This window comes from Haliotis rufescens, unplaced genomic scaffold (assembly GCF_023055435.1).
Source record: "Haliotis rufescens isolate VD_foot unplaced genomic scaffold, xgHalRufe1.0.p SCAF_5, whole genome shotgun sequence".
Lineage (NCBI taxonomy): Eukaryota > Metazoa > Mollusca > Gastropoda > Lepetellida > Haliotidae > Haliotis > Haliotis rufescens.
Window position 1 is genome coordinate 23,172,342 of NW_025964223.1, and position 15,186 is coordinate 23,187,527.

A 15,186-nucleotide genomic window follows, 5' to 3' on the forward strand; every position below is an offset into this window, starting at 1 on the left:
TCTAAAAGTGTCCTTTATTATTGCCCGCCATACTATGCTCTCCACAAACGCAGGGGATCATGAAATATACATGTTCTGGTCGGTTGTCAGGAGAAAGATCAGCTTTGACTGACAGAGATGGAGTTACACGCCATTACTCATTTGAAAGATAGCACTTCATAACGTCAAACAAACACCTAGAAACCTGAATATAGACAATTGTTTATCCTACAAAACAAGTAAAATGAATACATTACCCTTCAGACATTTTCTGTGCATTGAAATATCCCCTAACGTTTCGCTGATGTAATAACTTCAGTGCACTAGAGAATACATGTGTGTTGGGATCATACAATTATGTCAGCGAGGTCATGCTTTTCATTAGAGGCGACGTTGCAAAACCATATACAGTATGTCAGAACATTTTACTCTTGTATTCATTTCCCCCATCTATTATACTCTCCAAAAATAGAAGTTGATTTTGAAATACAAATGGTATAAATGGTCGTCGGAAGAAAGACCAGTTTAGAAAAACGACTGTCATAATTTCGGAACCAAACCCTAATACACCCGAAACATTGCATGTGGATCTTGATTTCCTCCATGCAATATGAGTTGGGCGTCATTCTTGATTTCGACACTTCAATGAAAGGTCATCAAATCGCTCTAAGCCATTGGTATTGTAGATGTTCATTATCCACAGTGACATGCAAGCTGTCTGTTCTTGCTTCAATTAAGTACATGTGATCACATTGGAAATTCGCCGTTTGCAACGCAATGAACGCATGAGGGCTATTGGTATGTTCTCCTAAGACCAGGGTGTTTATAAAAGTAAATAAACGAATCGAGTAGTAAGTGGTTTGTTTGGGAAATCGAGGATGAAGAGATGTGTACCCATGGGGATTCCCTGTTTCTTGTCGGAGGGTTGACAAGTCAGGCATTTCACTCATGATCATGTCAACGTTCATGTATTTTAAAACACAGCCTCACAGACTGATGCCGATTCAAAGTGCTAGCTCATTGAGATACCATGCCGCAGGTTAACATGAATACCCCACTCAGACATAGTATACTGACTCCGAGCCGACCAGTCCTCGTTTTAGCCTCTTAATGCCGTGCGCCAGACAGGGTAACAACAGGTACCATCTTTTAACCTCTTTTAGTATGACGCGGTCGGGGATCGAACCCCGGACCTTCCGATCTCCGGGCGGACGCTCTACCACTAGACCACGGAGGCGGTCCTCAGTAGAACGAAGACCTTCCGATCTCCGGGCGGACGCTCTACCACTAGACCACGGAGGCGGTCCTCAGTAGAACGAAGACATTTCGGTCATTGATGTCCTCAATAATATGATGATATTTTGAGAAGTTTAATCAACTCAATCTAAAATGAGGACAAATGCAGTATCGTCCCAGATAACTTTATTATGACTCTGTTTCTTCTACAAATGAGGTAGATATTCGTTCTTGTTTGTTCTGAGAAATTTCCAGTTGATGTTCAGTCAACCTAACGATCCATATATAGTCGCTTTTCTTGTGAAACACCTCTTGATCTTGCTGAAAGTAGTAAAATGATTATTTTGTTATTTGATTTATGTCAAAGCAATATCAACAGTTTGGAGTAATAAATAATAAGTTCAAATTACCTTCCCGTCTGAATGGTAATTCTATTCTTTGGTTTCGTTAAATTTACATATTCAAGGTTTGATTCTATATTCGAAACCGAGTGTCTCCTTCATTGATGCACACAGATTCCAACAACATCATGTACCATGATACAATATCCTCGCCTCTATGGGTAATAGCTGGGTAATAACTAACGCTAAATACTAACGATGTGATGGAAAAGGAAATATATGTGCGGAATAAAGGAAATACAACAATACCTAGCCTTTACAAGGGTCTTAGTGAATTCATTCACATGGACATGGAATTTTATAGGACCACTAGGTCACGCACGACCATATCTTTACTTACATAGAGGAATCATAAACCACATATATCAACCGTATTCAGTTGAGACATGGTAAAACCACTCACTGATAACAAGAGCTATGACAGCAACAAATAGCATGGCGATTATGGAACCACATGTGGAGGATACAATTATTAAGCTGTGGGGATCTGAAATGTAGAAAAAGAGGTTAAAATATTAACTGAAGCCAGTATGGAAATATCTGAATTAATCCTGATGTAATTTTGAAAATTCAAGACGAAAATTATGTATGTTTTTATTTTATTTCAGGATAAAATAAAAATTTAGGGTTAGAATAATATACTTGGATGGTCAGGCTCGGTGACTTGGTTGATTTTACGTTGATAGCATGGGACGTTGTTAATAATATCAGTCACTGGTTTGTGTGGTCAAGATTAGATTATATACAGGTCGGTGTCATATTGTTTGAAAAATGCTGAATGCGGCGTTAAACAGCAAGCAAAACATAAAAAGACAATCGCAGTGTGGTAATAGCATTAGTACGTCACTACAATTTACCTGCTGTCGAAACAGTTATGTTGGAAACCGATGGCATGTAGGACATTTCTGTAATAAAATGTTGAAATCATCACTCTGCACTTCTGTTACAATTATGTTCCGCCAATAGTTTCAACACTGACACTTTCGAATATCATATATATTTCACGTGTTACATATAAATTGGAATAAAGGCATTCAATTGTAACACTAATATTATGATTAAATTGAACAAACATGGAATGAAAAACAAACAAAAACTACACAGTATGTTACAACCTGATTCGTGTTACCACAATGGTAGGTTAAAACGAGGTACACTTACTATTACGGTCTGCCACAAAAATCATTGTTGATTTGTTTCCTTGAAATTCAGCATTGGCCCATACCTATACAAACAAGAATTTGCACAAAGAACTGCATACTTCAGGACAAGGATTTATGTTATCTTTTTGCATTAACAGTTATAGTGCCTTCAGTCAAGTATACATGTTTTCGTTTATCTTAAGCATTACTTTTTGCTTTCTGTTGACATATTCGTTCCACAAGATAGTCTCGAATCCTTTGGTAAAATAGATAGTTTACTAATATACAAAACATCCCTTGAATGCCTTTTGAAATGGAACTTTGTTGCTGTTTTTAAACATGCATCCCAAATTATTTCAAATGTCCTTAACCTTAAGTTGACCTTATATGTAATAAGATGGTACACTATTTGTAATAATGATATGACCAAAAGTCTTTTGGGCAGTGCAAATTTTATTACATGTTGAAATTTAATCTATGTTCTCAAATTTCTCTCAGTTACAACAGAAAGAAAGCAACATGTTGTTTTCTTTGACACTTTTCCAATGTCCTCTTCACATTTTTTGGCACATACGAAAATAATTTTCATACCAGGAAAATGTTTTTGATATTATTTCTATAGCCAGTTACAAGCGGAGTATACGGGAGTTTACGAAGCCAGTCGGGTCTGTACAACCAGAGAAAGGTCTATAATTATCAGTCCAAGTTAAAGCGACTTATTTGCCAAGAAATATATTTGTGTGCCCATATTAGATTAAACCTTTCGGCAACTCAACGTGCGAACAGGCACGAAATGACAAGCAAGAAATATCACATCCATCAAACATTAAGTCATGATATCCCTACACGTTAGCAAACCCACTGGTTTGATAAAACAGTGACAAACAAATCGGACAGATATATTCTATAACGAGTAATGAAATCCTTTTTTTTTCAAGTAAGACAGAATGTACTAACGTTTCATGAATACAATGTCATCATTTATTTGTTATTTCATGCGTCAATATTGTAATTGACGTGTTATACATACCTGGACTGTGTACTGCCCATCTGGGATGACAGGGAGATACGCCGTGTGGGGGGTGGTGCAAGGGTCCTCGGGGTAGTAGCTCCCTGCCGTCATCGTCATGGACCCCTGTTGTATACGTATGAAGAGATCCGTTCATTTTTATGGACTCGACTACATCCTCTATAATTTTGTAAATGTGTTTTAAATACGGATAAATACTGTCACTCTTTTCAAATACATACATTGCAATAAACACCATATGGCCAGTTATGGGTGGATTAAATTAGCCTCTGAAAGACAATACTCCGAGGAAGGACTCGATCAAATTTCAGCGTTTCGATACAACGATACAATAAATAACCGGGAATCATGTATGCACACGTGCCAAGGTGGAGTCACGTTGGTGTAAGGTAATGTTATGATAGCATCTATTTTCATCAGAAAGAGACATCAGCTTCTGGTTCATGAAGCTTTGATGGTGCTGTTCTGATGTGAAGAAGTTCCCCATTAAAATTCTACATCTCTGCGTAATTTTATAGATGGAGGTAGTAGACCCAGTGCCCCGCGAACGCAATTCCAGCACAACGTTCATATTTAGCCAACCTTACGTTATATATTTGCTGGGGGCACAGGTGACCCAGTATTCTAAGGTGCAGATCTAGAATTGCGTCACTTGGGTACGCCACAAACCTATGATTGTGGGTTCGAATTCCGGGTCGTGGGTTTCACAAAAGCGGTATACGTCTCAGGCCTACATCGATCTCTTCAGGCTTTCCTCCCACATTGAGCTGACGCACCGTGATATCATTGGATGGTGTTAAAATAGGCGTTAGTAGCAATTCATCACGCACTTATATTTTCATTACATTGCATTTTCCGACCCGTGAAGATCCGGTGTAGATAGGTCTTCAGCAACCCTTGTAAGAGGCGACTAACGGGATCGGGTGGTCAGGCTCGCTGACTTGGTTGATGCATGTCATCGTATCCCAATTGCGTGGATCATGTCAATCACTGAATTGTATGTTCCAGACTCACTTATGACCGCCGTCATAAAGCTGGAAAATTCCTGAGTGTGGCAACAAACAAACAAACTTTTCCTTGTCATTGGTCTTATATAAAATGAAACGATAGATCACAATCCATTCAAGTATTCATATACGTGTGTATAAGCTTATATGCATGTTTAATGAGGGGAGTTAAGATGTAACGTATCAGCACAGCTGGCTGTGGTTAATGTTAATACAGAAACAATAATTTCACATTATTAACACCATGTCTAAATCTACTTTTGGGGTCAGATACAAATCCATTTCATAATTATCGACACACTCACCAAACTACAAGTTCTTATTACATAAAGAACCAAGTGTTCCATGATTAAATATCTTACATTGCCTGTGTAGATGATGGTGTAGCTTGTGATGCGCCCATTCCTCATCTTCTCGGCGGGACATTCCCAGATGAGTCTGGCGGCCAGGTATTGACTTGGGACAAACTTCACGTGGATGTTCTGCACGGCACCAGGAGCTACAGAAGTAATACAATTACAAGTCAAGTCATTTTACCCATCTCATCTTTTTTGTTTTATACTGTATAATATCTCCTACTTCTATTTCAAATGATTGAAAATGTCCTACCACCCCCTGGGGAAGTAGGGGCTAAATGTATATCGTGGCTATTTATCTGCAAATAAAAATGTCGATGTCAACTTCATTGTACAAATGGGCGGCTATAGGCAACAATTGACTTGCCTTTGCATGTGTTTGTGACGGGTGTCATCGGTGGGGCAGGATACGCTCACCTTTTCGCGAACACCTGGCATCATTACTATTTGATCATGATTCATAAACACATGCCCATGACGTAGTCGGAATTGTACAATCGACTCTGCTTCATGCAGAGATTTTTATTGGATATGGAAAGGGCTTTGTCGCTTTGAAGCGGTACACATCACTGACAATTTGGCATTTTTCCGATTGTCAAATAGTGACGATACTAGGTGTTCGCGAAAAGATTAGCTTGTCCTTCCCCACCGGTGGCACCCGTCACAAACACATGCAAAGGCAAGGCAATTATTCACCTGAAAACAATTGGTACCCGATGCTTGCTAAACGATTTAGGGACTAAATATATGGATCATTGACAGTACTCTATTATCTTTGTTTGCCCAAACAAATTCTTCATTTTACTCATGGATTATCTACTTTGCGATACTAACCGCTTGGTAGCGTTCTGACATGTTGGGATGTTGTTCTGTCTGATGTTCCAGCGTTGGTGCTGGCCGTGATGCTGACCATGTACCTCCAACTGCTCAGCAAGTCCGTCACCTCGTAGGAACTGCTCTTCCAACCTGCATCACACAACATAGGATATACTTAAAGGGCAAGTTCACACGGAAATGAACCTAATTTTCTTGTACTTTTTCCACAATAAAAGTGTTAACCTAGAAGTGTCATAGACAAAAATATAAAAATATCACAATTAATTAACATATGTTTTGCATTAAAACGATTCATATTTTTCACATTTACCAAGTGTTCTATTTCCATAACAAAAACACCATGGCTTATGCCCCTTGCAATATGACGTCATTGGTGCCAATTGATAAACATTATGACGTCATCATGCTTTGTTAGAGCCGCTTCACGTGGTGTAGGTACAGGTGTATGATTCTAGCGTCTCAGATGCCAGCCAGCATGGTGTTGTGCTGAGTCACCACTGCGCCGGAGTGTGTCGTAGGCCATGTTGTTTTACCGAAAACTTGTACTTGATATCTTATGCGTTCAGAATAGACAGGGACCAAGTTGAATTGGCACCAATTACGTCATAATCTAAGGGGGATAACTCAGGCCTGTTTAGCTCGAAAAACGAAGGCCTCATAACGGCATATCATTTTCACACTATTGTGAGCTTCCTACTTTCACTGTGAAAAGAATGAGTGTATATTTTCAAATACAGATACTAACTAATTCTAAAATTGCGTTTTGTTTAGAAAAAGAAAGAAAGTGATTTTTGCGTGTACACTTCCCCTTTAAAGACACATCTGTACCACAGACCGCCTCCGTGGTCTAGTGGAAGAGTGGCCGCGTTATACCAAAAGACATGATAAGATGGTACTTGTTGCTACCCTGTCTGACGCTTGGAATCAAGGGGCTAAAACAAGGATTGGCTCTAACCTTCAACTTTGTATTCACGTTGGACAATGGCGATGCTAGACGTCCTGTTTATTGCACCAAGAACCGTAACATTGTACCACGTAGGCCCGGCATTGTGCAAAGGAATGTCCCATTCAACCAAGATGGCTGACTGGTTCTGAGCAGTTAGGCGGATGTTGGTCGGTGGTGCTGGAACTGAATGTTAAAACATAGTGTGAGACCATGCTATGGATAATGATTAAATTGCAAGTGACGTCATAACATTTGATGGGCTTATCATGCCTTTCTCCTTTTAATATACATATCATCATAAATATAGCAACAAGAGATCACGCCCACAAGTGGAATGCTGGTTCCTGATCGGTTATACAGTGTGGGGGAGAGGGAATTTTGCGTTGCATTTATAACTGAGTGAGTGAGTTGGGTTTAACGCCGCTTTTAACATTATTCCAGTTATATCACGGCGTGTCAGCTTAATGTGGGAGGAAATGCCGAAGTGATGCAGGTTCAGACATTTACCACTTCGGTGAAACCCACGAGCACGGGTATGGTGCTGACAAACCTAGAAACATAAGCATTTATTACTGATTTTCTATCGTCATATTCAGATTTATGTTTTAATGATTACAGTAACAGTTTTATTTACATATTTATTTGTAAGAACTGGGGGCGGTCGGATAGCCTAGTGGTTAAAGCGTTCGCTCGTCACGCCAAAGACCCGGGTTCGATTTCCGACATGGGTACAATGTGTAAAGCCCATTTCTGGTGTCCGTCGCCGTGATATTGCTGGAATATTGCTAAAAGCGGCGTAAAGACACTCACTGTAAGAACTGACCACTGATCCGAGTGTTCACACCAGCTTTACGTTCAACGTAAAATATATGGAAGTAAATTCTTAATTAGGCGTAGTAATCAACTATAATGTAAAACTGAAATTTGCTTGACAGGGACCTCAGCAGAAGCCTAAACGTTTTGTTCCTGTTGTTAAAATGTATTAATTATCTCACTTGCTCTGATCTGCGACAGTGAAATAAAACATTCTGTTACAAACGTCTTATATAGGTATTTGTGTATCTTGTCATTATTTGAACACGTAGTCTCTTAACTGTAAACGGTACTGTGTACGTCTCTGCTGATGGGTAGTGTATTCAGTAAAAACGTGGATATTTATAATATATATATATATATATTTACATGTCAATTATATATATATATATATAAATTCACGCTTCTTTCAAACGTTATTGTCAAATACCCACTTTACAAAGATGTAAAACGGGCGTATCACAATATCGTATTTATTATAACAATAATACTTAGACTACATATGTAAATAACCTTTTGGATGTTTCAACCGTAGAATGTTGAACCTGCTCTTAAACGTTTATGACATAAATAACATTCTGATCAGATTGTTTATGTATTGTATGTTGTATATAGCAATACGTACTTCCAATTTGTGTCTTCGCTGTGAGGGTGGAGTTTTCCCCTACGGTGGCCTCGTAAGCAGCCGCGACAGCGACAACGTAGTCTGTGTACGACGTCAGCTTCGCAGTGACGTTGTAAGACATGTCACCATGACATGCAGCAAATGTTGCAGTTGCACCCGCGTAGGTGTCGGTGCAGTGACCCTGGAGATGGTACGGCAAAGATCACCGATTCATGTGTCACACCAATAGCAAGATGAAGAGCCGTGGACGCAACATGGTAAATGTGTAGAAATAATGAAATGGGTGTATACAGTCTGATGCAAATTTTAGCATTATCCCAGTCGTATCATGACGCTGTTATCAAGAATTAAATTTACATGTAGTACCAAAATGAAGAGTTGAACCTTTATCCCAAACGGTATGTGATCCACCGACCCGTTATACGGGAATGAATTATCCTGTACATGGTTTCCAAACATTCATAAAAGGAAACTGTATGTCCTGGCGGACATTTTCAATAACTGCATTTGGACTTTTAAGGGGTTTGCAGTAAGCGAAGACTTTAAAAGCGTTTTCTATGAAGTGTAATATGACCCAAAGAGTGAATACCAGTATTTAGGTAGAGTGAATCAACTTACATTTGTATAAAGTGTATGATTTCGAGAGCATCTGATGTAGTCGGCTTGTGTACATTTGCCCTCCTTGATTATAAAGATCACGTAGTTTGTGAAGGGGATGTTACTTGTTGATGCCGTCCATGACAGACCAATGGCCGAGGATGTCACTAATGTCGTTTTCAAATTGCTGACTTTACCTGGGACTGTATCACTTCCTAGCACCTGGAAACAAATTTTCATTTGTATAACGTTTTCGGGTTTATATTAGATTACATGTCATCTACAGGCATATGTAAAAGAGGAAAATGCAAAGCAAGGTATTTATATTCCACTCTGTAGATTATTGTGTACGTATGAGGCATCTAAGTCAACACTAAATAAAACGTAAGTTTTTATTAAGTACTACCACTTTGGTTATTGTTGCAAGATTCAAACTACATGATGAATGAACATTTTCACACCAGATAATAATAATAATTGTCGAAACATATTCGGATGGGCGTAAAAGGCAAAATTGCGGTGAAAATGATATAAATGGATCACAGTTTGTGAAGACACCAGGTGTTCGCATCAGTAAGACCATATGTTCCCATGTTATTCAGGTGAATAGTTGACTTGCCTTTATATGTGACGGATGCCACAGGTATAGCAGGTTACGCTCACCTTTCACGAACACCTGATATCATTTCTTTTTTAATAGTGTTTCAAAAACACATGCTCATGATACAGTTGGAATGGTACAATCGACTCTGCTTTTAGCAGAAATGTCTTATGGATATGGAAAGGGGTTTTGTCGCTTATAATTACATGTTTGATCAGTTAACTCAAATAGCTATACTGAGAGGATTTATTCTTTGCACTCCTGAGTATCAAACAGGGGATGTCTAGATATACAGAAGGAAATACAGACAAAAAGTAGTGTTGGTAGGTACTTGTATGAGTGAATACGGTAGCAAGGGGTGCATAAAAAATGACGTATCTACATACTCACCAGTGGTACAGATTCCAAAATGAACAGTGTCAACATGAAGCACAATCTCGAATACATGTCCATTGTCAATGGATAATCACTGGGTGCTTCCTATGTTACATTAAGGCGTGATGGAGACTATTGTGACATATTGCACTTCGAGCTTCACTGTGATTGGCGCCCAGGTGGGTGTTGAGAAATACAGTGTAATGTAGGCCATGTCAACAGCTCGTGATAATGTTGCTACGCTGCCGTAAACCTTTATCGATATCAGTGTCACGTGCTGTGTAGTATACACAGTTAATATCTAATCTTATAGTTTACCGTAAAAGCTATTGATTTACTATCCTAAAAGTTTTATGGAACTCAAATACTTCATATCCCATTGATTAAAGATATGTTAACGTTTGATGACAGTAAATATAAAATTAATTAATTGTCAGTTGTCTTTTTAAATATAATTAAAAACGTTCATATGTACCTAATTTATACTTCAGGCATGCCCATTTAACCCTTTTGTTTCAGGAATGCAGATACTACGTTAAAAAGGTGGCATTTCATATCCCTGATATTTCATACCTTGAAAATTCAATATAATTATGGTTTAGGTTTCAACTTTGACTTCAGGATAGCTTTAAGGTTCGTTTCCGTTTAGGTCTCGATGCCTTGGTTGAGCCTACCCCGAAAACGTGGGACATTGCTTCAAAAGCTCAATCATCAAGACTCGATTATTTATAGATCGCTGTTATATATTTTGACTATTACTGAATGCAATGTTTAACAACAAACAAAACGTACAACTGACTGTCGCAATGGGGATAAAGTATTAGTATATGCACATCATTTCGTCACGACCACTTGTCTGGTGGCAAACGCAGTTGTGTTGGAAACGACGGTAATTCGTAGGACATTTCTGGAACAAAACGTTGAAGTCATCACACTGTCCTTCTGTCAAATAAATGCTCCTTCACAAGTATAACATTGTCATTTTCGATTATTGAGGAACCTTTACGTGTTCACATATTCGTTCCGTAAGAAAGCCTTGATTCTCTTGGTAAAATAGTTGTTGCACTTGATTAATTCCTCATGTGTATTTTTCGTATAGAACTTCGTTTCTGTTATTAAACAAGAGGCATCAGAAACTATTTCAAATGTTGTTATTATGACTCTTTAGTAGTAAATTATTTGAAATGATATTATGATCAATAGCTACTATGAACAGTGCATGTCTTATATGACCAAATGAATTGTTTCTCAAATTAATTTATGAGAAAAGGAAAGCAGCATTTTGTTTGATTGAATTTTGTTTGTTTAGATGCCTTGCATATCTCCCCAATGCTTGCTTTAATCCTCTTTTGAAAGATTCGACACTTGAGTCGCACTTTAACCTCTCTTTATTGCTATAGTTTGTTATTCCCGTTTCACATATCCCATCAGCTGACGCCATAAGGTTAATGATGGATTCTCATGTGAAGTCTTCATAAGTGTTGAATTATCACGCCAGGAAAGATACGACCTGAGTTCCAGGTACTGCATAATATATGCATCTTATAATTAAGCCTACACATTAATTTACACTCACAAAGGCACTTCTGTTGCATTGACGTTTGCATCATACGTACCTGGACTATATATTGCCAATCTGGCATGGGATGACGAGATATATCATACACCGTTATCAAGCATGTGATGCCATGGCAAGTGAGTATGGTTGACAAGCATTCATACAGGTATGAGGCAGTGTTTATACAGTTGAGTTGATTGAGATGTAGTTGCACTGGAGTTGAGAAGCCTGTGAATTACACAAAAGGGGTGAAGCCGGCCAACATTGATGTAGTTTTCAAGAGAAGTAACAGCATTCGGAAAACCATTAAAGCCACATGAAAACCGCCATCCAACAAAAAGCAAGAACTATCAGGAGCAGTGTACCACATTCCAAGTATTTGTGGACAAGCTTACATTGGCGAAACATCAAGGCCCCTCAAACCCCGAATTAAAGAAACATCAAACTCAGTCTCCAAAGTTGACTATAAGTCAGCTCTATCAGATCATTTCCGTGACAACCCCAGCCACAGCTTCCACACAACCAACCTAGAAGCCCAGTCGTCTAAGGCGCCGCGATTCGTTGTGCAGAGTTGCGTCCCTTGGCCACGCCAGAAACCTATGATTGTGGGTTCGATTCCCGGTTCGCCCCGATTATGTTTCTAGGTTTGTCAGCACCATACCCGTGCTCGTGGGTTTCATCGAAGTGGTAAACGTCTGAGACTTGCATCACTTCGGGCTTTCCTCCCACATTAAGCTGACACGCCGCGATATAACTGGAATACTGTTAAAAGCGGCGTTAAACCAAACTCACTCACTCACTCACTCAAAATCATAAAACTACAAGAAGTCATCAACATCAACAGACTTCAACCATCAATCAACCTGTTACATACCCCCTACATACCATCAACTCGTCAAAGACTCCAACCAATCATAATTTAGTACAAGCACAGTTTGCGTGGTACCAATCTGCATCGACGTTACGATAATATGGATCACGTGTACGTTTTTGTTTGTCTGTTTGTTGTTTAACGCCTCACTCAGCAATAATCCATCCAAATCAAGCCGACCTGTAAATTATTATAATCGAGTCTATGACACGCAATCAACCACGTCACCAAGCCTGACAACCAGATCCGCCATACTCACATATTCACTCACTCAAATTGCAATGCCTGCATTTGTAACGGGTGAGTCATCAGAGAGTTCATTTTACTATTCACCAATATCCCGACAAGGACACGTGTACCCATGGGGCGAGTCGAACCCGAGTTCGGCATGACGGAAGTAATGTCCTATCAGTTTTATCTTTTTTAAATTTCTTATGTTTTGACATCGCAATGAGACGGAGGCTGGTAGTAACCTTATTGACTGGCGACATGTAACTGGGAAGTCAGAGAGGCTGGTTTAGCAGTATTTCAGTTACATCATGGCGTATCAGCTTGAGGAGGAGAGCCAGAGATTATTGAGGTCTTAGACGTTGAATACGTTGTTGAAAGTTTAACGCAAACGCACTACAGTCCGTTGGCTCCAAATGAAAACGATGATTTGCAAAATAACTAAAAATCGGTAATAGTCTATTTAGAGAAATGTCAATACGGTACACGTCAATGAATACCCCTTACCCAACAATATCTGATGTTTGTTATTGTTATTCCCATCACTGGGTAAAGTTGTCTAATGCTGTTATGTGTAAAAGTTGACATCGTGTACGGAGGGGAGCACAACGGTAGGAGGAACAGCGCAAACACGTACTACACGTGCTACACAACGGTACAGGGAATGACAGCATAAGAGGGAATGGCTCGCTCATGTCACAGGCCTCGTCGTCGGAATGTGCTGATGGTCACAAAAACAGGTGGTACTGTTGCTTGCTGAAGTCCATCACGTGACCAGTATCATGACGCTGCCATATCTCCACTGTTACCCGAAAAAGGCATCCATTTACTAGATTTTCAAAATCCCACCAAACGGACTGTAGTATGGTGCTAATAAACCAAGAAACAAAATCAGGTCGAACTTGATTCCGTGCACGCATATGAATCGAAACTCTGCACGTGTTAGAGGCCTTAGACGACTGAGAGAGCCATTCCCCCAGGAATAAAGTGTGCAGAAAGGTACATAATGCAAGCATGCGGTAGCTACAACGTCTCGTATGGAACAGAATGAGGACTCTTGCAATGTATGACCATCCAGTATTGTAACTTTGTTGACAATATCAAAACCCTAAGCCTGACTCGCCACGATAAAAGTTTCCTTTCTTGCCATTGGTACCCTGTGCTTCTGAGTGTGGGTAGGTTTCTCATGATAGTGTTTCCTGATATGGACTTTTACTACAACTCTGATCTTTTTATGTGTTTGGTCGACTTTGACACTACGTCGACCGTGGTGGCCTCTGTGGGCATCCCGCTTCTAACCCTCGCCATCATCGTCATCTATTCTTGCATGATCTCTGCAGAACTGAAGCGTGGAAAGCGACGTGTGAATATGTAGTGTGAATAAATATTCTTTAGTCTTGTCTAGTTTGCATTGCCTTGAAAAAGATATGTCGGAATCTTTTGGTGTAGGGTCACATTAGTTATGAGTAGTAAGCACTATGTCGAATGACGTCACTCGTAACCGTTGTGTGTCGTATTAATGCGCCACTGCGATCATGACAATAGACAAAATACGCATCGATTCGGTGCTAAAATGATGCAATATTATACACATTATTTTCACCCAGTGAACAATTCTTGTTTTTATATTTTATTATTTTTGTATTCTCTAAACCAACTCACGAATTGGAAATACATTAGGCTCATTTGATAGTTTCTTCTGGCCACATGCGCACGGGTGGCCTTTCGTCTGTTGCTGCAATTCGCTGTGCAGAGGATCGTCCCTTTGGCACGCCAGGAATCTATAATCGTGGGTTCGAATCCCGGTTCCTCCCAATAATACAAGGGGCGTTCAATACGTTTTGCAACTTCAATATAAGACCAAGTCGCAGAATATCTTTTGCACTTTTATTTTTCAATTTAATCTCCATTCACCTCAATACACCTATTCCATTTGTCCTTCAAGATTTTAATACCACTTTTATAGAAATCCGCAGATTGGCCCTTTAACCACGCCCCTGTGGCAGCCTTTATGTCCTCGTCGTCCTGGATGCGTCTGCCACGTGGGGCAGATTTCATTTGCCGGAACAGAAATGGTCACTGGGGGCTAAGTGTGCGCTGTAGGGTGGGCGATTTAACTGTATAGCCCAGAGTAGCCCCCAATGACTATTTCCTGCAAAACGTATTGAACGGCCTCGTATTTCTAGGTTTGTCAGTACCATACCTCGTGGGTTTCACCAAAGTGGTAAGCGTCTGAGACCCGCATCACTTCGGGCTTTACATCTTTTTCACGCTGACACGGTCGGTATAACCGGAATACTGTTCAAAGCGGTGTTAAACTCAGCGCACGCACTCACATGCTCAACCAATCATTTCTATTCCTTTAAACATTTTCTTACAAACTTCTACCGAACCATATAATGACACGCGTGCTTCCTGAATATCCAGCATAATAATTTATTGCATCCTACCATCTGTGGTACTAGTAATTAATGCGTATACTTCTAACCGAACGTTAGTGCAATGTTACACATATCATAAGACATATCAAGTTGGACACGTGAAGATCCGGGATCAAAATAAATACAGTTGGAAATGCTAGAAA

The 15,186-nt window shown here is 39.6% G+C and overlaps 1 protein-coding gene across 2 annotated transcripts; it reads right to left on the reverse strand.

The window, feature by feature from the left end:
- Positions 1-1,386: 1,386 nt before the first annotated feature.
- Positions 1,387-10,159, reverse strand: LOC124111729 (fibronectin type III domain-containing protein 1-like). Of its 2 annotated transcripts, XM_046471514.2 has the most exons (11): positions 9,961-10,158; positions 8,991-9,191; positions 8,373-8,553; positions 6,944-7,117; positions 5,986-6,117; positions 5,158-5,294; positions 3,789-3,893; positions 2,778-2,841; positions 2,474-2,521; positions 2,020-2,103; positions 1,387-1,536 (listed from the first exon to the last, which is right to left on the reverse strand). In XM_046471514.2, exons 1-11 carry the CDS (start codon positions 10,021-10,023, stop codon positions 1,487-1,489), a joined length of 1,239 nt encoding a protein of 412 aa, XP_046327470.2. In that variant the 5' UTR covers positions 10,024-10,158; the 3' UTR covers positions 1,387-1,486. The 2 variants fall into 2 exon arrangements, with proteins under 2 accessions (XP_046327470.2, XP_048239497.1); XM_048383540.1 differs by lacking the exon at positions 2,474-2,521 and having other exon boundaries at positions 9,961-10,159.
- Positions 10,160-15,186: the final 5,027 nt, after the last annotated feature.

Excerpts from the sequence above, each read along its gene's own strand:
- LOC124111729 (XM_046471514.2), bottom strand. The coding sequence starts at position 10,023 with ATGGACATGTATTCGAGATTGTGCTTCATGTTGACACTGTTCATTTTG. Across the intron at positions 5,295-5,985 it reads TGTCAGAACGCTACCAAGCG|CTCCTGGTGCCGTGCAGAAC; the intron begins GTTAGTATCGCA and ends TTACTTCTGTAG. Across the intron at positions 2,104-2,473 it reads CATAACTGTTTCGACAGCAG|ATCCCCACAGCTTAATAATT; the intron begins GTAAATTGTAGT and ends TCTACATTTCAG.